At 47.8% G+C, this 23,944-nt stretch overlaps 2 protein-coding genes across 3 annotated transcripts; one reads left to right on the forward strand and one right to left on the reverse strand.

Moving 5' to 3' along the window:
• Positions 1-4,470: 4,470 nt before the first annotated feature.
• LOC149526085 (olfactory receptor 51E1-like) lies at positions 4,471-6,377 on the reverse strand. Its single transcript, XM_089771732.1, has 2 exons — positions 6,374-6,377; positions 4,471-5,537 (listed from the first exon to the last, which is right to left on the reverse strand). Exons 1-2 carry the CDS (start codon positions 6,375-6,377, stop codon positions 4,471-4,473), a joined length of 1,071 nt encoding a protein of 356 aa, XP_089627858.1.
• A 1,084-nt stretch (positions 6,378-7,461) lies between these two features.
• Positions 7,462-18,002, forward strand: LOC102446221 (olfactory receptor 52R1-like). Of its 2 annotated transcripts, XM_089777191.1 has the most exons (2): positions 7,462-7,489; positions 17,068-18,002. In XM_089777191.1, exons 1-2 carry the CDS (start codon positions 7,462-7,464, stop codon positions 18,000-18,002), a joined length of 963 nt encoding a protein of 320 aa, XP_089633317.1. The 2 variants fall into 2 exon arrangements, with proteins under 2 accessions (XP_089633317.1, XP_006126381.3); XM_006126319.4 differs by lacking the exon at positions 7,462-7,489 and having other exon boundaries at positions 17,055-18,002.
• The last annotated feature ends 5,942 nt before the right edge of the window (positions 18,003-23,944 follow it).

Here is a 23,944-nt window from a genome sequence, read left to right on the forward strand (position 1 = left end):
ATTCAAGGGAAAGCTTTGATACCGGCCAACTGCTCTGAGCCACCCGCTTTATAAAAAAGAAGCCAGTTATCAAATGCCAGACAAAAAGAGGGAGTTTGCCTGGGCGGTGTGCCTCGGAGGTGGGGGAGTTCACACTGAGTTTTTTATGCCTTTCATATTTCTGTAAGCTGTAAATACAACATCTGAAGAGGATCATAGAAAGAGGGCAATCTGGATAGTGTGCAGTCAGGAGTTGTGACCTACACAGGGGGTGACATTCTTTTCCTTTCTCCTAGGGGAGAGAAGTGAATTCACCTGGAGAAAGTACAAGCTGGTCTTGATACTATGGAAGAGATGTCAAAAGGACAAGAGGTCCAGTTTCTACCAGGTGTTGCACCCAAGCTAGAATTCGGATGGTGACGGTGTCTGCTGAGGCTGATCAAGTCATGGGACTCCTGCCTCTTACTACTCCATCTGGGCACCAATGATACTGTCAAGAATGGCCTTTAGTAAGTCACTGCAGACTGTGTGGCTCTGGGAGGAAGGATAATAGTGTTTGAGACACAAGGCATGTCCACATCCATCCTCTTTGTTGAAGGAAATGGCCCAGGTAAAGACCATCAAATTGTGGAGGTACATGCCTGGTTTTACAGGTGGTGTCGGAAAGAGAGCTTTGGATTCTTTGATCCTGGGATGTTGTTCCAGGAGCAAGGATTGCTAGGAAGAGAGGGGATCCACCTAATATAGAGAGGGAAGAGCATCTTCACATGCCGGCTTGCTAACCTTGCAAGGAGGCTTTCAACTAAGCTCTCCAGAGAATGGTGGCCTAAGCGCTGAGATAAGCAGGGAAGTGGGACTCTGGGGCTATGTCTAGACTACGAGCCTCTGTCGACAGAGGCATGTAAAATAGGCTACCCGACATAGTCAATGAAGTGGGAATTTAAATATCCCTGGCTTCATTAAAATAAAAATGGCCGCCACGCTCTGCCAGCTCGGCTGATTGTGGGCACAGAGCAGCAGTCATGACGTGGACTGGTCGACAAGAGAAGCCTTTGTCGACCGACCTGTAAACCTCGTTTCACAAGGCATAAGGGATCAGTTGAAAGAGGCTTCCCTTGTCAACCGATCCACGTCTTGACTGCTGCTCTGTGCCGACAATCAGTTGAGCCGGCACAGCGTGGCAGCCATTTTTATTTTAATGAAGCCAGGGATATTTAAATCTCCACTTCATTGACTATGTCGGGTAGCCTATTTCACATGACTTTGTCGACAGAGGCATGTAGTCTAGACATACCTTGGGAGGAAACAAAGGAGAAGAGAATAACAGAGGAAATCTCCCGATTTACACTGAGAAAATAGGGCAATCGGTTTGTTATCTTTGATGCCTGCTTATAGAATCATAGAATCATAGAACTGGAAGAGACCTCAGAAGGTCATCAAGTCCAGCCCCCTGCTCTAGGCAGGACCAATTCCAACTAAATCAACCCAACTAAATCATATATTCCAATTCCAACTAAATCATATATTCTATATGAATATAAGAAGCCTGGGAAACAAACAGGAAGAAATGGAAGTCGTAGCAGAAAGTAAAGTGATATGATTGGAATAACGGAGACTGGATGGGGTAACTCACGGGACTGGAGCACTCTCATGGATGCGTATAAACCATTCAAGAAGCACAAGTGGAGGAGAAACAGTGAAGAAGTTGCATCATATGTAAGAACACAGGGTACATTTTGAGAGCTGAAATATTAAACTGGAGAAAAACCTGTTGAAAGTCTTTGGGTTAAGACTAGACATCAGGGCCATGAGGTTGGGGGAGAGGGGAAGAGACCTAGCCCTCCTTCCCAGCACGGTGGCTGTCACAGCGGAGAAGGGAGACGACATCGCAGTAATTGTTGATGTGGGAATGGCCCTGTACACCAGGCCCTCTTCTCTCTGCCCCAGTGGCTGCGGAACCCATTGCTGCCCTGTGTGCTGAGTTCCAGCTACCAGCCGCTGTGTCCCTGGGGCTCTTCTGCCTCAGTGTCCCCGCCCCCTGGCCAGGATCCCAGCTGCTGGCCCCATGCCTGGTGCTCTTCTGCTTTCGTATGTGGTCGGGATGCCAGGTTCCTCCTCAAATTCTGGAGACTCTGCTGCTGGCTCCGTGCCCAGGAGGGTGAGAGATACCCGGGCTTCCCAGTTTGAAGGGTGGCTGCTGGTGTGGGAGAGAAACCCCCATATTCACAGGAACTAGGGAGGTGGGGACGCCAGAGTCCCCCACAAACTCCATGAACCAGGAACATTTCTGCCTCCTTACTCCTCAGTGTCCCAGATGCCACCCTGGGCAATAGGGACTCTGCTGCCAGCACAGAGGGAGAGACCCCCTTCTTCACAGCCCAGCTGGGGTCAGGCCGGAGTAGGATATTTAACAGGGCCTCTGGTGGGATTTTAAACTCACATTGAATCCAGAAACAAAATGTGTGTTTCTTTTAAGTAGTTCCCTACTATGCTTCATCCACAGTTCCCACTTGTTTTCTTCTCAGCTGTGCCGGCCTGGCTTTCAGTGGACAGATGAGAACTGCTCTATTTTGGATTTATTAGTCATCATTGTCAGGAGGAATTATTTATTTAAATATTTTACCCCACCTTTCTATTTAAAATATTCAAGGCGGCTTACAAGAACAAACAATCAAAAATACAAATATATATAAACATTTTAAATATGAGAATTTTAAATACGAGGAATACTTGGACTGTAGCAGAATAAGGTGCTTTTATAAAACTGTACCAGGTGTCAGTCGAGTAAGTTGCATCGTTGTCGCTCCCCCCACCCCCCCACCAGAAATGGATTTGTGGCTGAAAACAGGATAGTTGAAAAAAACAACAACAAACGATCGAACCAGGGATGCAGAGCTGGATGAAATGGACTGCAACAGAACAAGGTGCTTTTATAAAAATGTACCCAGTGTGTGTCCAGTAAGGAGCATGAGTTGTCTCCCCCCAGAAATGGATTCTGGCTGAAAACGGGATATTTGAAAAATGAAAGAACAAACAATCAAAGCAGGGATGCAGAAATGGGTGAAAAGTTGAAATTTGCACATGAGAGTTCAGCAAGGGAGCGTAGACCAGCAATGGCAGTTTGGAATGCAGACCTCTGTGTACCAGACACAGTTCTATTCTCGGTAATGAAAATCCACTGAAAGGCTGCAAACCTGTCAGACAGACAATCCCACTCAAGCTAGAATACTGCAGCCTTCACGTGGGCCAGTGAACAAGATGCACAAAAGCCACAATCTCTGTTACACCACACACCATGCTTGTTAGCAAAGCCAGCCCCTCTCCAGTGGCATCTAGAGACAAATCGTGCTGCCTCCCAGCACCCCCGCCCACCACCTGCCTGGCCTGGTAACCCAAGATGTGTCCTCACAACAGGCTCCTTGTCAGTCTGTGGCAGCGAGTGGTGGGAGAAGGGGAGGAGACGGGTGAGTGAGACCTGAGGCTTTGGGGAAAGTGTCAGAACAGAGGTGGGAACTTGAGGGATGCAGGGAGAAATGGCAGGGATCTAAATAAATTTAAAAAGTTAATGGAGATTGCCTATCTCCTAGAACTGGAAGGTACCTTGAGAGGTCATCAAGTTCAGCACCCTGCCTTCACAGCAGGACCAAGTACCATCTGTGCCGTAGTGGGGGTACCTGGCTGGTTTCTATGCTGCTGGCTCTGGGGTAACCCGCACTGGCTGCCGTGGGTACCACGACCCAACAGGATGAGTCACTATGCAAAGGGACCTCTCAACCGGTATTGCCAGACACCCCCCATGGAGAGGAACAAAGGAAGGTAGATGCTGCCCGGGCTGGGGGGGCAGGGCTGGAAGAGTGTTGGTTAGTTGCTGGCTGGGAGCATGGAGGAGACAACCTAGGGAAAGGGGTTGGAGTTTAGGGGCCCAATCTCCCCCATCTCAAGGGGGCCTGAGGCATCCTAGCCCAGCTCTGTGACCAGATTCCATCTGTGCTATGCTGTATCCTGGAGGAGCAATAAACCACCCTCAATTCTACTGGCTGGTGGAGTCTGTTTGTGCCATTTCGGGGTGCAGGAGACAAGGGACCCCCAACGCGCCGTCACACCATCCCCAAAATTCTTTTGCCCCAAATGGCCTCTGCAAGGATTGAACTCTTAACCCTAGATTTAGCAGGCCAATGCTCAAACCACTAAGCTATCTTGGAGCAAAAAGTGTGGCTGGAGGCTTTTGTTTGTGGGAATAGGCAGGGAAGACTCCGTTCCTCATGGGTTCTGTTACCAGAAAGTGGAAAGGTGGAAAACACTCTGAATTAATGAGCTGTGCTCAAACCAATTAACCAGACCTTCTCAGTGACAGAGCAAAGTACAATCAGGAGAGGATTTAATAACTCTCTGTTGGGCCAGTAGGTGATTCAGTGAAGAGGGCCCAGCACCATGTCACCAGCCAGCTCTGAATAGACCTTGGTCTGTGAGCCAGAACCCCAGGAGAAAACCTCAGGAGCCTTTATGATTAAACAGCTGCAGCAGCCTGTCCCGGATCTGTTTGGTCCTAACGCCGTAGATGATGGGGTTGAGCATGGGGGGCATCATGTAGTACATGTGATTAATGAGATCATGGAGAGGGTGAGGCCTCTTTGGATCAAATCGAGATATGAGGGAGAAGAAGAGACCTGGGATGTAAAACACTGAAATGGAACAGAGGTGGGAGATGCAGGTCCCAAAAGTCTTGAGCCGAGCATCCTTGGTGGGAAGGCTGACGATGGCCCTGAGGATCTGGGTGTAGGATATAAGAATAAAAATCACATCCAGGCCTCTCATACAGAGTAGCACAAAGAGGCCGTAGTAACTACTGGGGCGGATGTCACCACAGGCCAGCCCCACCACGGCCATATGAACACAGTAAGGCTGGGGGATGATGTTGGTTCTGCAATATGACCACTGTCTTGCAAGGAGGAGCATGGGAAGTGTGATCAAGCCACCGCGCAGCACCACGGCCAAGCAGATCTTACTCACCACGGGGTTTGTCAGGATGGTGGAATGTCTCAGGGGATGGCAAATGGCCACGAAGCGATCCACAGCCATGGCCACGAAGATCCCAGACTCTGTTGCTGAGAAAAAGTGAAAGATATAGAGCTGGGTGAGGCAGGCACTGAAATCGATCTCCTTGGCATTGAACCAGAAGATGCTCAGCATTTTGGGCAAGATGGTTGTAGAGAGGACCAGGTCGGTGACAGCCAGCATGCAGAGGAAATAGTACATGGGCTCATGGAGGCTCAATTCCATCTTCACAATGAACAGGATGGTGAAGTTCTCCAAGACAGCTAGGATGTACATGATGCAGAAGGGGATGGAGATCCAGACATGGGCCATCTCCAGGCCTGGAAAGCCCAGCAAGATGAAGATGGAGGGGTTGATGGAATTGGTTGTGTTGGAATCAGACATAGAAGAGAATAAAATGGGTCGAAGTATGAGATACAACAGGGTATCCTGCACGTATCGTAGGTTGTCCCAACTTCCACTTTTGGACTTGGAGTCTAGGATGATGGTCACAGGACAAATACCTGGAAAAAGACACAATGTTCACATCAGATGACACTACTGGTAATTGTCATGGTTGGTACATATTGGGCTATTCACACAATGAAAAGTGACATTTTCCTTATTCGGATAAATGATTGATGAACAGCTGGACTTTCTAATGTGTCTCCCATGTTTCATGGAGTTCCACGCTCAATAATGTGTCATTGTCTGGGAAACTTTAATAGGCACCGGCAGGAAAAAATGAGTTGGGGCCTATCAACTCACAGGGCCATGGCCAAACAGGATTACGGATTCACTTCACAAAGAGTCGATTAGGGATAGTTGCTTTTATTAATCTCACTACGTCACTACTATTACAGGGTTAATGCTGCTCTATGGTTACACAGCTACTGCAGATTGACACATCAATAAGCACAGGCAGAGCAATGAATAAGAGAGCAATAGGCACTTAGAAATGCTTACACCCCTTCAGTCTGCTGGGAGTCCCGTTCCTGACACCTTGCACCAGGCCACAGTGGACGTGACTCTAGCTGGGGGAATCCAGGGCACCCTTCGAGATCTAGGTCCCTGCTGAGACTCACTGGGCACAGGACTCCCTACACTAGTTGTTTACTGGGTGTGTGCATACTGGCCCAATGCCATTCTTAACGTTCCTATGGGGCTAAGAACTGAGGTCAGACTTGTATACTGCTTCATAGTTTCCCGGCTCAAGTCATGGGTTAAAGCTGATAAGGTCCAGCTGCTGTTTTGCGTACAAGAGGACCAGACTGTGTACTTCAATGATGGAAACTTCCATCCTAGCGTGCTAAGCTGCAGTCGCCAGATATGACTTTTTATGTGACAGGGCCTTTGTTACCCATCTCTGTTCCTTAATGCTGGCCTGACTTTCTGTGCGATTCTGTGCTGTAGTGTGTCCTCATTCAGCTGGTTACTCAAAATTTCAGAGTGGGAAAAAAACCCCAAACCTTTGCCAAGACACATGCCAGAGGGAACCATCCCAGTTATAGCAGACCTTGGTGATAAGCTTTGGGGATCTTTGCCAGCAACTGGACAGAAACCCCTGCTCAGTCACAGCAGTGGATAATGTTGGGGTACCAAGGAATGGGATGGAGAATAACCTGTTCTGGACATGTGTTTTCATCACTCAGGGCCCGTCTACGCTGTACCGTTATTTTGAGATAACTAACGTTATTTCAAAATAACAACGTGAGCATTTACACAGCCATTCTGTTAGTTTGAAATCATTTCAAAATAACAGACGGCTTGTTCCGAAATCTGTAAACCTCATTCTACGAGGAGTAATGCTTATTTCAAATGAGGTGTGTGTAGACGCGCCACTGCTGCTCTTTCGAAATAGTCCTTGGCACTGGTGAAACTCTCTGTGTCCAGCCCTGGGGACCACAATTAAGAAAAAGGTGCTGAAAAACTGGAGCATGTGCAGAAAAGAGCCAAAAAAAGGATTGGAAGCTGGAGAAAATGCTGGAGAGTGAGATAATTCAGGATAGTCACCTATTCAACTTACATAGTAGTAACTGGCTCTGTAGTCTAGGCAGAGCACGGACAAGTAGCTAGAAGCTGAAGCCAAACAAATTCCAGCTGGAATCCAGTGCCAAATGTTTTAGCACAGATGGTGACTTCCCACTGGGATAACTGTGAAGAGGAGGGTGGGGTTTTCCAGCTCTCCGTCTCTGCAGATGAAGCCTGGCTGCTTTGCTAGGAGAGGGACTGGGAGGACTGCCTGCAGCGGGGAAGCCTGAGTACATCAGTGTGTACCGCTCCCCCGGACGGCAGGGGTTCTCCCATCACAGGTACATCCCCTCCCCACGAGGTGTTATGTTGGTCAATGGAAGAATCCAGCCATCGGTCTCATGCTGTGCACACCGGGGTCGCCGTGACAGATCAGCATCCCTACATCACACTTTTCCTGCTGTTTCTAAAGGGCAGATGCCTCAAAAAATGAGGTTTACAGGATCTTTTGAAAAAACCTGCTGTTTTCAAAAGAACCGCAGTTTTACTTGCAAAAAGCACCATGATGCGATTATGCAAATGAAGCACAGGATAGTTAAATCCCCGCTTCATTTGCATTTTCTAAGTGCCTCATTTACATCCCTCTGCAGACAGCTTTCCAAGAGACACAAGTCAGGAAACAGCCACCCTGCTACCAGTCAGAGATGTGAGGGGAGAAGGTGACAGTGTCTGGGCATGAACACACAGCTGGCACCTGAGGTCTTTGTTTAATTCTTCCTCCAAGGAGAGTCCCTCCATGGAGCCTGAGCAATCCACGGGCCACAGACTATGACTTTTGCTTTGTATTGTACAGCTGTTACCACCTTTCCCCCTGTAGATCCCCTGGCCCACAGAAATCCACCAACCCCAGAGCTGGAGGTGTCAGCCAGAGTGCAGATATAGGAAAAAACGGCATTTTTACCTTTGGTAACGGAGGAAATCCATCCCCTGCAACAAGGGACCTAGGGGGTTTAAAGTCTGTGCAGTGCAAAAAAGGACCAGAGACTGCCTCCCTCTCCCATTGCACCCACGATGCACTAGGGGATCAAGGAGGAGAGCTTCTAAGCAAGGGAACGGTACCTGTGAATCCTGGGATGCAAGTGTCTTCCCTGGGATTCTCTCAGGTAGCCGTGTCCCTCGCCTCTCTCACCGCAGTGTCCACAGCAACATCCCAGGCCGCGCACCGACGTGGGGACTGCACCGTCTATAACATAGCTCTGGGCTTCCCTTAGCATCTACAGGAGACACGGCATCCGGGTGTAAACAGGCTGGCGACGGGAGACATTCAGAGCAGTGTCTCTGTTCTATGTCTGCCGCTGGGCTCTTTATGCAGGGGTAGCTGTGAACACTAATTAGGGGAATTCCCAGTGGGAGATGAGAAGAGTCTATGCCGAGTCAGAAGGGAAGGAAGTGGCTGCTCTGGGTATTTGTCTTTATTTTAAAATTAGAGTTGATAAATTAAAAAAAAATGAACAAACAAAAATAAAAAAACATCAATTGCGTTGCTGAAGTCGAAATCGCTCAATTAGGCTTTTGGGCTGTCTACACAGCAGGAAGTGGAAGGAAGAACACTCTTCCTTTGGCTCTCCCTACTCCTTGTGAAATGAGAGTTACAGGAGTTGGAGTAAGAAGTCCTCCACCTTGACATTATTTTGAAATAATGCCTTGCGGTGTAGGCACACGCTATGTTATTTCAAAATAATGCTGCTGGGTAGACGTACCTGCTGTGTCCTTCAGTGCATGAACCAAACCATTGTGTGTCCGGTGCTTTGTATACGTAATTCCAGGCACACTGAATTGGGCCTCACATCTAGCCTGTAACTGAGAATGGAATGTGTGCAAACTCCATCCCCAACTTCACTGGCCTGAGCACTGAAGGCTTCTGTTAACTTCCCACAGTGGTGGGTTGGGCTTATTAGCTTCAAATTTAGGGAAGGTGACCCTGAGCGCACGTCCTACAATTGAATGAGGACGTATGATTGGCCTCTCCCCAGTACCGAAAGGTAGGGTCAATAGAAAACCAGGCCCTTGTGACTGACAGGCCCCATGAGCAACGGGGAGAGGACAATGCTTCAGATGAGCCTCATGGACAGGCAGGAAGACCAATGAGGAGTCAGGATATGAGGGGGCGGATCCCATCCTCCATGGGAGTGGGAGCTGCCTCGGCAACAGCAAAGCTGAGCAATGGGACAGCCTGAGCTGGGAGCAGAGCCAAGGGGGCCAGGGTGCAGCCCATGGAGCAGGTCAGTGCTGGGAGCAGAGCCAGAGAAGCAGCCCAGGGAGCTAAGATGGCGGCAGAGCAACAGCAGTGCTCAGGCAGAGCAGAGGTGGGACTGGGGCAGAGGACAGAGCCGTCTGGAGCCATGTGCACTGAGAAGGAGCCACTGTGTGTGTGTGTGTGGGGGGGGGGAAACTCTGGGCAGAGGCAGCCAAAGGGGATCATAACCCTGAGCTAGAGTCTTAAGGCGTGTGGCCACAGCAGGGCAGCACACCCCAGCCTGGGCTGCGTGAGGGACGGACTGTGAACTCCCTTCCTTTCCAGGGATGGCTGGCTGTGATGTCCTTGTGCCCACAGCGTGAGGCTTTGTGCTTTCCTTTCACCTTTTCAGGTTTTCTTATTTTATTTTAATTGGTAGCTGTTTAATACATTTGGCTTCCTTGGACTTCATGAGCGATCAGTGGGTCAGAGAAGTGCCCAGAGCAGAGAGAGCACCTCGGTGTGGGGACACCCCAGACCTTGTCCTAAATGACCATGACAAAAATGGAGGTTGAACACACCCAGCCGTGTTCAGATTACCAGGAATTAAAGATCCTAATTCAAACTACCGTTACCCCTCATTCCATTATGATCTTTAATTCGAACTACTTACCCCGTGCCGCGTGGCATGGAGTTTGGACTAAGGAGGATTTAAAAATGGTGGCTCCCGGGAACATGTAAATGAAGCCCGGGATATTAAAATCCCGGGCTTCATTTGCGACTCCGCTTGCCCTAATTACCCTACCTAGCTCGAACTAACAAGCTAGTGTAGACATACCCTAGCATATCAGTCAGGAAAGCCAAAAGTTCAAGACCAATGGGGCTCTCGACATTTCAGAACTATGGACACCAGTGTCATAATATAATACAGGGTAAGTGGGAGTCAACTCCTTCGCTGTGGACTTTTAGGCCAATCAGGGCTCATAGGAGGCATTGGGTGAACATATCCCAAGGAGCCTAAAACCAGTGGGGCAAGCCTGACCCTACTGAAAATACATGCATCCCTCAGATTGACTTGATGTTGACCGGGGCAATGGAATAAAAGATATGGGTCATGAACCACCAGTGTTAAGAAGATCCCAGAGAGCTACTATGGACGTACTGCCTGTTTAACGTAGAGATAATTATAGTGGTACAGCATAGTGTTTTAATGAATATTGTCATGTACAATGTCAAGATGAGGTCCTGGGATTTTTAAAATAGTACATGTTCTTTTATTCATTGTTATTAATAGCATGATGACAGTATATGGGGTCCAGGTGTTCTGGTGTGAATATGCTGCTTGGCAAAATTTTAGCCAGTGGAGTTGTAAGGAACTGTCGGCCCCTCGCTAAAATCTTAGTGAGGATTTTTAGTTGGGACCTTCTCAGCCCCAAAAGGAAAAAGAAGAGTCAATGGGAAACCAGGCCCCTGAGACTATGTCTACAATGAAGCGCTCATTAGCATTTGTCGCACTGTCATTTGCATATTCTGTGCCGATGCTTTTTGCGCAAGAGGTTTTTGCGCAAAACCAAGCATTGTAGACAGGTTTGTTTTGCGCCAAAAAAACCGTTTTGCACAAGATCCTTATACCTCCTTTTTTGAAGCACACGGATCTTGAACAAAAGGATATTTTTGCACAAAATGGAGCCATCTACAATGCTTGTTTTTGCACAAAAGCCTCTTACACAAAAAGCATCAGCAGAGAATATGCAAATGACAGTGCGACAAATGCTAATGAGCGCTTCATTAGCATCCTCTCTGCCAGCAAAAGCCTGCAGTGTACATGTAGCCTGAGACTGGTGCAATGGGCGGAGGCCAATGCTCCTGGTCAGCCTGATTGACAGGCAGGTAGCCAATGGGGAAATGAGGAGGTCAGGGGGGTCCTTCCTACATGTGAGCTGTGGCTGCCTGGACCAGAACCAGGCAGAGTTAAGGGGAGAGGAGAGCCGTGCCATCCAGGGTATCTCTTCAGGAACACCCTCCAAGAACTGTTCTTTTCTAAGTAAGAGAGATCGCACTTCTATGGTCTTAGCATTGCTCCTGATGTTCATGTGTCGCGGTTTTTGTTACGCTGGTAGGCATGTTGGGTGAATGCCAAGTCTGGTTTCCACCTTAAGGCTCTGAAGCAGTGACGGGAATGTTCAGCGGTGAGCCCCATTCTGATTCTGGTCTCTTGTTTATAAAGCTCATAGTCATTTATGTTTTCTCTAGGCATTTCATTGGCCACTTCCTCAAAGGGTCTACTGAGTAGTGGTCTCAGCTCCACCATGTACTGATCTGTGGAGAGCTGTACCCAACTCAGACCCTTTCAAACTCTCTAAGAAGGCCACTGCATCATCTCCTACCTTGTACGCTGGGTATTTCTTGGGTTGGTTAGCATTAACTGGAGCAGGGTGGTTACTCAGTGGAGCCAGAGCAGCCAGCTTCTCAGTTTCTTTCCAGCTCTAAGCTGAGGAGCGCTGAAGAACTCCAGATTGACATTTTCAATTCTCTGGGTCTCTACCATCTCCTCCCTGACACAGGACAGTGCAAGATTTATATTGGACATTAAGAAAAACTTCCAAACTATCAGGGTGGTAAAACACTGGAATAAATTGCCTAGGGAGGTTGTGGAATCTCCGTCACTAGAGATATTGAAGAGCAGGTTGGACAGACATCCAACAGGGAGGGAGTATACATGGTGCTTGGTCCTGCCACAAGGGCAGGGGACTGGACTTGATGACCTCTCGAGGTCCCTTCCAGTTCTGGTGGTCTATGATTCTACGAAAATCAGAAGTGAGAATATACTGAACCCAGGAACAACCTATATCAGTGCTGCATTCGCGGCAGCTTTGTGGTTGGGGATACATCACTTGCTTAAAAGTCCAGCAAACACTGAAGTAACTGTTTTGACACACTGTACTTCAAAGCAACACGCTGGCAGCCCACCGTCGCAACAACACTTGTACAAAGTGTATCACATGAGGTTTCCGTGGAAAAAGTGAGGGTTGGCTCCATATGATTATCCTATCTGTATGCATGTCCCATCTCTCTATCTGAAATCATGAAAATTGACTAGGCGCCTATATTTCAAATGTGCTTCTGTCGTAACTCCTACAAAGTAGCTCACATCCACTTTAGCCAGCACTGTAAATGGACCATAGAAGTTGATGGCCCATCACCGAACACAATGGACAACAGAAGAAGCTTATAGCTACCTGGGGATGTTCTAGGCAGAAAATGAGCACTAGTCCCTGCGATGAATCATCGGAACTGGCAAGGTCATGTGGTCAGCTCAAGTGACACCTGTGGGTAACATTACGATGCACTGCGACATTGGGGAGGTGTATGGTGAAAATCAAGAGAGTCTGAAGCACACGACCTCCACATTAGTCAGTGACTGACATTCCTGCAGGACACTGAAGGGACGGGTGTGATGTTCTCTGCTCCAAAGCAACACCCAGACACCTCATGTTGGCCATGGTGATGGGATTATGATAAGTGGCGTACGATGTATGACCTGTGAGATGTCAATAGAAACGAATATCCCATATGTAAGTACATGGCTTTTCTGTGGCTAACGTTATGAATGGAGACGATGTGCCAATATGTCACATGTGTTAGCTCTTGGGTAACACCCACAAGGTATTTGACTTCCTGTGTAGCCAGCACGTTACGGACGAACCATTGACGATCATGACACATCAAGCAAGACGATAGACGTTCAAAGTACCATATCCCGAGTGTACAGGTAGTTCGGAAAAGGAAGCCTAATCTGAACTACCTAATTCGTGCTGCGTGTAGCCGCGGGTATGGAGTCCGCACTAGCGGACATTTAAAAATGGCGGCTCCCGGCAACATGCAAATGAAGCCCGGGAAATTCAAATCCCGGGCTTCATTTGCAAGTTCGTATGCCTACATTAACCACCCTAGTTTGAACTAGGGTGGTAGTGTCGACATACCCAGAGGTGGCAAGCTGGGTAATAAACTGAGACAGCTCAGGTGTCTGACTAGAGTAAGATTGTTCAGCACTGTGAACGTAGGTGGGGGTACCTCTCTACTGTTAGTTCACGAGTTTCCAAAACATTCACTGAACTGCACTTGTTTTGTCCCTGCTGTTGTATGGCTGTGTAAGTGCCCAACCCGGAGAGGACTGTAGCTTGTCACAGCTTCACAGTGTGAGAGGAAGCCAGGTGGGTTTTCCAGAGGACTCAGCAATAATCTACTTCCAGGTTGCACCTGGAGATGTCCTCCACACCCACCCAGTTAAATTTCCTTGATACACCAGGGCTGTGTCTAGACTTGCCAGCTTTTCCGAAAAACTTGCCAGCTGTCTACATTGGCTGCTTGAATTTCCGCAAAAGCACTGACTTCCTACTGTAAGAAATCAGTACTTCTTGCGGAAATACTATGCTGCTCCCGTTTGGGCAAAAGTCCCTTTTGCGCAAAGCTTTTGCTCAAAAGGGCCAGTGTAGACAGCTCAGATTTGTTTTCCGCAAAAAAGCCCCGATCGCGAAAATGGCGATCGGGGCTTTTTTGCGCAAACCACGTCTAGATTAGCACGGACGCTTTTCCGCAAAAAGTGCTTTTGCGGAAAAGTGTCCGTGCCAATCTAGACGCTCTGTTCCGAAAATGCTTTTAACGGAAAACTTTTCCGTTAAAAGAATTTCCAGAAAATCATGCCAGTCTAGACGTAGCCCAGGAGTCTCTTTCCGCCTTTCTTGTACTCAGTTACTCCTGGAGAGACCGTGGTTACAGGAAGGAAGCCAGGACTCCGGGATGCTGTCTGCCATTCTTGCTATTACTTTGGCCAAGTCATGTGTCCCTGTGCCACAGTTTATCTGTATAATGGGGATATGGTCTTGGTCAATGTCATTGGTTGGTGTCTTGAAGATCTTTCAGTGAAAGTTACTACACGGGATAATAATTCCTGATGAGAATCATTGATCTCTGACCCCTTAGCAACAGCCCTGTATATTTGCAGAAAGTGCTTGTGTCTCGCCTCAGGTATCTTATTTGGATTCTTATTAATTAACTCCAATTGTTACATATCACACAGATGCATAGAACAGCCAAATCCTCCTTGGCTCAGCCCGAACCCCAGGAGTTCTCCCCTCATTTTGGGAAGGCCCCGTAATTACTGTTTACTCCTAATACACAGGGGTACAGATGTCTTGTGCCCAGCATGTTTACACTCAGATACCAGCATCTCCCCTAGCAGCTGAGCAAACCCCACTGGGATTGTAGGGAGCTATATTACAATTGGTGCAGACTCCTGTGTCGGCTATCGGTGTGGGCTCCTGCAGATGCTGAGCAGAGAGAGGTGTCACAGTCAGCTACCGAAGGGGGATTCCCAGGGAGGACAGGTCTGTCTCCAAACTTACAGGTACCCGTGTTGTGCTGCTCTCATGAAAGGTAGGAGTGGTGGGTGAGAGAATCGGTCCCTGCTCCCTTCCCCTCTGCGCGGCCATTAAACGTCCCAGGGCCCTGGTCAGCGGGGATGAGTTTGGCCCAGTGGATGACTCTGAATAAAGGGTGTTCTCCACCCACTCCTGTTTTTAAACTTCCCTGTTTTTAAACAAGGACCCCAGGGCTGGCTGCAGTCGGTCTCCCCAATGCAAGGTGCAGCGGTAAAATCCTTCCCCTGCTCCAACTCACTCCCCTGCTGTTTATTCATCCAGGGATCCCAGCAGAACCTTCCATCCTCAGCATGGCGCTGGAGCTCACAACGCGCCATTTGCCCACGATGACGGCTAAATTCTCTCCAGGGTCTCCGCTTTCCCTGCTGTGGGGCTGTTCCCACAGGCTCACCTTACATTTGGCTGCATTAAAGCGTTTTGTTTGCATGGACCCATCCCACCAGCTGTTGGAATAAGTCGTGTCCACTCCTGGAAAGCTGAACTCCTGACATGCCTTCCTCTTTGTAACCACTCTGCCCATCTTTGGCCCATAATATTCAATACCTAAATGACATCAAAAGCTTAGTATGGGACACTTCCCGAGCACTCAATTAGCCTCATTTAGCTCCGGCACTACTACTGACAGTACTCCCCCCCCCCTTCTTTTTCTGCTTTAAATAGAGATTTTTTTCCCCTTTTTTCTCCAGTCATCTAAATAAGTGAGTTTTGCCCATGAAAGCTCATGACTCTATATATGTATATATTTTCGTTAGTCTCTAAGGTGCTACGACATTACTGATTGTTTTGTAAGATTGTAAATGAATGCTATTTAACCCTCTTCTTCACCTCGAACGGACTGGAAAGTATTCCATTACTGCCTAGGATACGAGTGCTTCACATGGTTTCTTTCCACATAAATCATAAAAATATTTCTTGAACATACCTAGATGTTTTGAATCATTAATGTGTTTCCTTTCCCTATTGAGAAATTTGCTTAATTGTTTTTAGATTTACTTTTGTTCTTAATATATTTAATACTTGTCTTTTTGGGATCCTTAGAATTGAGGATGATATCTTTTTCAATGATATCTTTAGGGTACCCCATAAATTCTCATAACTTTCAATTCGTATTGCTCGCTCTCTATCTTTTATTTTTTTCCCATTCATTATGTATTGCTTTCCTGCCAGAACTGCTGTCTACACTTTGACACCTAATTGTGTTTTTAGCCAAAATTGTCCACTTTCTTGACAGCGGAATGTTGTTTTTTTAACTATTAAATAATCACTTTGAGAATTCTCAATTTTCATTCACATTTCTCTGTCTAAAGTTTTCTTCACAGTAATTTTTGCTGATTATTTCCTCAGCTCAGGGCGATTTAGACTTTTGAAGCATTGGATGTCTTAAGATATTTCCAGTTAGGTACTCTTCTCTTTTCGGTTTTTTTAATGTAACCTGTTCTCCTCTATTGTATACTCCCTTATTTGTCTCTTCTGTAAACTAAACATTCACAGACTTTTCATTCTGTCCACTTGTGGCAGCCTCCTGGAATCTCATATCCTGTCTCAGGGAGATCCCTTTTCTATCTGCTCCATTCATTATAGAGTCTGAGTGAGCAAAACAGAACACACGTCCAGAGCACATTATTCTCCAGCCTATATCTTGGGTGTCTGAACAATTGTGAGCAACTGGGTGAATGGGGAACTTCCTACAGCATGGACTCTCTAGCCTGGGTTTCATTTCATTGAGGAACATCAAGGGTGTGTCTAGACTACAGGGTTTTGTCGACAAAACTATACCTGTGTCCACACTGCCTTTGAGTTTTGTCGACGTATGTAAACGTCATTCTATGAGGCATAACCCCTTTTATTGACAGAGTTCTGTCGATAGAAGGCATTATTGCATCTACACTGTCCTTTGCGTCCACAATGTTATGTTGAAAAAGCAGCTTGCTTTGTCGACAGAACTGGATGTAGTCTAGACGCTCTTTGTCGACAGAAGCTTTCTCGACAGTATCTGTAGACAAAACCCTGTAGTCTAGACATACCCCAAGGGATAACCAATATCCACATCCATGTTTCCTCTTGGTGCCCGTTAAGGATTCCCACACTATGATATGTGGGAGTCGCTGGCACATGGACACCACCAAAGATGGAATTGGCATCAGCAGGGCCCGTTGTTCAGAATTCTTTTGTCTGACTAATGAAAATGCCATTTCTCGGTGTGTGAAGAGCAACCAATCTCCTTCACAGCCTCCAGCTGTTCATTTAGTGTCTCATATTCACATTGTCTCTCCATTTAGGCATTTCTACTGCAACCATCTCCCTAGAGCCGGGCACATAAAGGAAGTCAGGGGAATGCACAATATACGCAGGAGAGAGTGTTATACCTCAAAGTTGGACGCCTCCGCTGCTCCATGTCAGACGCCAACATATCCAATTTTACCAAACCCTCCACCTTCATCCTGCTGGGCATTCCTGGCCTAGAGGCAGCCCATGTCTGGATCTCCATCCCCTTCTGCACCATGTACGCCATGGCCATCTTGGGGAACTTCACCATCCTTTTCATCGTGAAGACAGAGCCAAGCCTTCACGAGCCCATGTACTATTTCCTCTGCATGCTGGCCGTCACTGACCTGGTTCTATCTACGTCCATCCTGCCTAAAACCCTGAGCATTTTCTGGTTCAGTTCCAGGGAGATCGATTTCAGTGCCTGCCTCACCCAGATGTTCTTCATTCACACCTTCTTAGCGGTGGAGTCTGGGATCTTCGTGGCCATGGCTTTGGATCGCTACGTGGCCATCTGTGAACCCCTGAGACATTCCACCATCCTCACCAACCAGGTGGTCACCAAAATCGGCCTGGCCGTGTTGCTACGCAGCAGCCTCCTCGTATTTCCCTATCCCTTCGTGGCAAGGCAGTGGCCATATTGCAGAAGCAACATCATCGCCCATACCTACTGCGCACACATCGCCGTGGTCAAGCTGGCCTGCGCCGACATCCGTGTCAGTAGTTACTATGGCCTCTTTGTGACATTCTGTGTGATCAGTCTGGATGTGTTTTTTATCTCTGTGTCCTATACTCAGATCCTCAGGACCATCTTCAGTCTGCCCATAAAGGACACCCGGCTCAAGACTTTTGGGACCTGCAGCTCCCACTTCTGTGTCATCTTAGCCTTTTACATCCCAGGTCTCTTCTCTTTTTTCACTGAGCGTTTTGGCCAGAATGTGCCCATTTATTTCCACATTCTCTTTGCCAACTTGTATCTCCTGGTGCCTCCCATGCTAAACCCCATCATCTATGGGGTGAGGACCAAACAGATCCGGAACAGGCTGCTCCGGGTCTTTACACATAAATGGATCTAAAGCGTTTGCCCCGGCTCTCAGACCAAGTTCTATGCAAAAAGGTACCAACTTTCTAAGTGCAGTTAGCTGCATGCCTGGTGCTCCACCCCTTTGCCACTGCAGCACAACAACTTTCATTTTGTTGTGAATATGTGGACATGTCCATTTTGCACAAAAACCCTTTTGTGCTAGATCCTTATGCCTCTTTCATGCTTGAACTTGGTGATGGTGCAAACTACCCCATCATCCAGATCATTAATAACAATGTGCAATAAAACCAGACCCAGGACCAAACCTGGCACATTCTGATTGATACCAGCTACCAACTGGACATTACCATTGAGCTCAAGCATCTAGCTAGATTTCTATCCTTCTTAGGGTACTGTGATGCCCCACCCCCCGCCATGCTTTGTGACATGTGGCCATAAATATACCAAATTCAAAGGCACTTTGAGCAAATTATTTCATGTAACCCATCAATCTTCGTGTCTTAATCTGCTGGTTCTGTTTATCTTATATTGGTGCGTGTATCATTCTGGTGTGTAAAATTACACATATAGAGTAGGGAATGCTTTATGTTTCTTAAATGTGTAAATGGAAAGCCACCAAGTGGGTCCTCATTGTCTGGGCAATCATACGCAAATAGCCTTTCTCCTTAAGGCTTAGCCGTGTTGTCAGGGAGTGGCCAGGTGACTCCCAGGGTACGTCTAGACTACAGGGTTTTGTCGACAGAAGTTTTGTCGACAGATACTGTCGACTAAGCTTCTGTCGACAAAGAGCGTCTAGACTACATTCAGTTCTGTCGACAAAGCAAGCTACTTTGTCGACAAAACCCCGTAGTCTAGACACAACCCTACATGCAATAACACCTTCTGTCGACGGAACTCTGTCGACAGAAGGCATTATGCCTCGTAAAATGAGGTTTACCAGCGTCGACAAAACTGCTGAGTTCTGTCGACGTTATGTCGACAGAACTCAGCGGTAGTATAGACGCAGGTATAGTTTTGTCGACAAAAGTCTACTTTTGTCGACAAAACTCTGTAGTCTAGACACACCCCCATACAATAAGGGAAATCTTTCAAAAGAACAGAAAAGGGGGCGTCTAGGTCTTTTGACTGGGCCATACCTGAAGAAAGGAGCCAAAGTCCTCAGGGTGGCTGGATAAGAGGTTTTAGGGCGAGTTTGAAAAAGTTTGTGCTGAGGTTTCAGTGTTGAATTAGCCAAGCATTTTGGTTTCTTTTGATTTGTAACCTACTTCGCTCTGCCTGTTCTCACTTATCACCACTTCAATCCGACTGCTTGTACCTAATAAAATCACTTTTATATTCTGCCAAACCCAGTGTAAATGATTGTTACCGGGGGGAGCCATCAGTGGGCACATTCCCCCTTTCGTTGTAAAAGGGGGTTTACCTAATTCTTTGGAGTCCAATCTCAGTTGGGGAGGGGGATCCCAGGAAGCTGGGCCCTAAACTGCACTCGCCTTGAACCTGAAGAGATTCAGAGTCTGTGCTGCTTCTCGAGGAGGCAGGGATCTCAGCTTTGTGCCTTGGCTAGGGGAGATTAGGGAGCTGGCCCAGCAGGATGGGCGGTGAGAAGCCCCAGAGAGCAAGAAGGCGAGTGGCAGGAGCTGTGTCAGCATGCTAGGAGGCACCTGGTCATCTTTCTGACAACCATTAACACAGAATAGCACAAAGAAGTCGTAGTAATTACTGGTGCGGTAATAGCTTCAGGTCCACTGCACAACGGCCATGTATGCATAGTAAGGCTGGGGGGCCATGTTCAATCAACAATATGACCACTGCCTTGCCAGGAGGACAAAGGGCAGTATGATGAAGCCATGACGCAGCCCCACGGCCAGTCAGATCTTGGCCACCACGGGGTTTGTCTGGATGGTGGAATGTCTCAGGGGAGGGCAGATGGCCACGTAGCGATCCAACGCCATGGCCACGAAGATTCTTGACTCCATCACCGTGAAACAGTGAAAAAATAGAGCTGAGTGAGGCAGGCATTGAAATCGATCTCCCTGGAACTGAACCAGAAGATGCCCAATATTTTGGGCAGCGTAGATGGGGGGAGGGTCACCACATTTACTTCAGCTACCTGCTTCCTCCCAGCACTGGAATTCTTTTTTCTAATGCGATCAATGGAATTCAAAGGATTAGAGGACTGGGGTAAAACAGAACCCGGCTTCCAACTAAGATTAACCTCCACCCCCCCTTCTGGTTTATTCACAACACATTTTTATGTCTTTTCAAACCATCAGCCACAGGAGCCATCACATCCACAGCTGCCACCTTTTTGCCCCACAGCATGTTTGGGTATGTTCAAGAAATGCTTCTGGTCAGCAAGAGCCAATATTCCTTCAGAGCTCATAGCTCTTTTGACATTTCCCACTTTCCCATCAAATCTTTCATTTTGCTTGCAGGTTCCACATTACTCCCACTCTGGATCAGAGAGAGGCCACACCACCACTCTACATCTCTGGCCATCACCCTAGTAAGGGAGTTACCAGGGACACCACGCGCCCTTTACAGCTGCCATAAGGCGCCCCCCATCGGTTGGCACTCTGGGCAGCTGCCCGGCTCGCCCATGCCTCTGTCTGGCCCTGCCCTCTGCATAAATGGGAGGCCACTCCAGCTCACTACATGGCTAGGGGTCACTCACAGTGTGGGAATAGGCAGGCAGGCCAAAACCTGTGACTATGGGCAGCCGTTCGAGCAAAACATTAGCCAGGGAGGGTGTCGAGCCTGAAAGAAGAGAAAAAGTCTCTGAGTACAAGCCCTTTGTCAGGAATGAGCAGCGGTCAGTTATGAGCCCCAGGACTCCAGAAAGGGTAGGCAGTAAATGTTGTATGCGAAGGCCTGTATTCAAGGCTGAGCAGCAAGCAAACAGTAGCCCCAACTATGGGGAGGCTGTGTTGTGTGCTGGTGAGGTGACTCTCCAGTCATCTGTCGGCTGTGACAATTGTTTGACTGGAGCTAGTTGTGGAGCCGTTTGACCATGTGTTTGTTGGCTGGAAGTGTGACTCTCTGACTGTGTCTTTGTTTGAAAAGTGTGGATTGGGAGGCTTTGTTCCAGATGGGCCCTGAGTGGTTGATTCAAGGGAAAGCTTTGATTCCGGCCAACTGCTCTGAGCCACCCGCTTTATAAAAAAGAAGCCAGTTATCAAATGCCAGACAAAAAGAGGGAGTTTGCCTGGGCGGTGTGCCTCGGAGGTGGGGGAGTTCACACTGAGTTTTTTATGCCTTTCATATTTCCATAAGCTGTAAATACAACATCTGAAGAGGATCATAGAAAGAGGGCAATCTGGATAGTGTGCAAACAGGAGTTGTGACCTGCACAGGGGGTGACATTCTTTTCCTTTCTCCTAGGGGATAGAAGTGAATTCACCTGGAGAAAGTACAAGCTGGTCTTGATACTATGGAAGAGATGTCAAAAGGACAAGAGGTCCAGTTTCTACCAGGTGTTGCACGCAAGCTAGAATTCGGATGGTGACGGTGTCTGCTGAGGCTTATCAAGACATAGGATTCCTCACTCTTACTACTCCATCTGGGCACCAATGATACTGTCAAGAATGGCCTTTAGCAAGTCACTACAAACTGTGTGGCTCTGGGAGGAAGGATAATAGTGTTTGAGGCACAAGACATGTCCACATCCATCCTCTTTGTTGAAGGAAATGGCCCAGGTAAAGACCATCAAATTGTGGAGGTACATGCCTGGTTTTACAGGTGGTGTCGGAAAGAGAGCTTTGGATTCTTTGATCCTGGGATGTTGTTCCAGGAGCAAGGATTGCTAGGAAGAGAGGGGATCCACCTAATGTAGAGAGGGAAGAGCATCTTCACATGCCGGCTTGCTAACCTTGCAAGGAGGCTTTCAACTAAGCTCTCCAGAGAATGGTGGCCTAAGCTCTGAGATAAGCAGGGAAGTGGGAATCTGGGGCTATGTCTAGACTACGAGCCTCTGTCGACAGAGGCATGTAAAATGGGCTACCCGACATAGTCAATGAAGTGGGAATTTAAATATCCCTGGCTTCATTAAAATAAAAATGGCCGCCACGGTCTGCCAGCTCGGCTGATTGTCGGCACAGAGCAGCAGTCAAGACGTGGACTGGTCGACAAGAGAAGCCTTTGTCGACCGACCTGTAAACCTCGTTTCACAAGGCATAAGGGATCAGTTGAAAGAGGCTTCCCTTGTCAACCGATCCACGTCTTGACTGCTGCTCTGTGCCGACAATCAGATGAGCCAGCACAGCGTGGCAGCCATTTTTATTTTAATGAAGCCAGGGATATTTAAATCTCCACTTCATTGACTATGTCGGGCAGCCTATTTCACATGACTCTGTCGACAGAGGCATGTAGTCTAGACATACCTTGGGAGGAAACAAAGGTGAAGAGAATAACAGAGGAAATCTCCCGATTTACACTGAGAAAATAGGGCAGTCGGTTTGTTATCTTTGATGCCTGCTTATAGAATCATAGAATCATAGAGCTGGAAGAGACCTCAGAAGGTCAAGTCCAGCCCCCTGCTCTAGGCAGGACCAATTCCAACTAAATCAACCCAACTAAATCATATCTTCCAATTCCAACTAAATCATATATTCTATATGAATATAAGAAGCCTGGGAAACAAACAGGAAGAAATGGAAGTCGTAGCAGAAAGTAAAGTGATATGATTGGAATAACGGAGACTGGATGGGGTAACTCACAGGACTGGAGCACTCTCATGGATGCGTATAAACCATTCAAGAAGCACAAGTGGAGGAGAAACAGTGAAGAAGTTGCATCATATGTAAGAACACAGGATACATTTTGAGAGCTGAAATATTAAACTGGAGAAAAACCTGTTGAAAGTCTTTGGGTTAAGACTAGACATCAGGGCCATGAGGTTGGGGGAGAGGGGAAGAGACCTAGCCCTCCTTCCCAGCATGGTGGCTGTCACAGTGGAGAAGGGAGACGACATCGCAGTAATTGTTGATGTGGGGATGGCCCTGTACACCAGGCCCTCTTCTCTCTGCCCCAGTGGCTGCAGATCCTGTGTGCTGAGTTCCAGCTACCAGCCGCTGTGTCCCTGGGGCTCTTCTGCCTCAGTGTCCCCGCCCCCTGGCCAGGATCCCAGCTGCTGGCCCCATGCCTGGTGCTCTTCTGCTTCCGTATGTGGTCGGGATGCCAGGTTCCTCCTCAAATTCTGGAGACTCTGCTGCTGGCTCCGTGTCCAGGAGGGTGAGAGATACCCGGGCTTCCCAGTTTGAAGGGTGGCAGCTGGTGTGGGAGAGAAACCCCCATATTCACAGGAACTAGGGAGGTGGGGACGCCAGAGTCCCCCACAAACTCCATGAACCAGGAACATTTCTGCCTCCTTACTCCTCAGTGACCCAGATCCCACCCTGGGCAATAGGGACTCTGGTGCCAGCGCAGAGGGAGAGACCCCCTTCTTCACAGCCCAGCTGGGGTCAGGCCGGAGCAGGATATTTAACAGGGCCTCTGGTGGGGTTTTAAACTCACATTGAATTCAGAAACAAAATGTGTGTTTCTTTTAAGTAGTTCCCTACTATGCTGCATCCACAGTTCCCAATGGTTTTCTTCTCAGCTGTGCCGGCCTGGCTTTCAGTGGACAGATGAGAACTGCTCTATCTTGGATTTATTAGTCATCATTGTCAGGAGGAATTATTTATTTAAATATGTCACCCCACCTTTCTATTTAAAATATTCAAGGCGGCTTACAAGCACAAACAAACAAAAATACAAATATATATACAAATTTTAAATACGAGGAATACTTGGACTGTAGCAGAATAAGGTGCTTTTATAAAACTGTACCAGGTGTCAGTCGAGTAAGTTGCATCGTTGTCGCTCCCCCCACCCCCTCACCAGAAATGGATTTGTGGCTGAAAACAGGATAGTTGAAAAAAACAACAACAAACGATCGAACCAGGGATGCAGAGATGGGTGAAATGGATGTTGGAC

Source organism: Pelodiscus sinensis, chromosome 1, assembly GCF_052426305.1.
Source record: "Pelodiscus sinensis isolate ZL-2025 chromosome 1, ASM5242630v1, whole genome shotgun sequence".
In the NCBI taxonomy this organism is placed as follows: Eukaryota; Metazoa; Chordata; order Testudines; family Trionychidae; genus Pelodiscus; species Pelodiscus sinensis.

Excerpts from the sequence above, each read along its gene's own strand:
- LOC102446221 (XM_089777191.1), top strand. The coding sequence starts at position 7,462 with ATGCCTCAAAAAATGAGGTTTACAGGAT. Across the intron at positions 7,490-17,067 it reads AAAAATGAGGTTTACAGGAT|ACATATCCAATTTTACCAAA; the intron begins CTTTTGAAAAAA and ends TGTCAGACGCCA.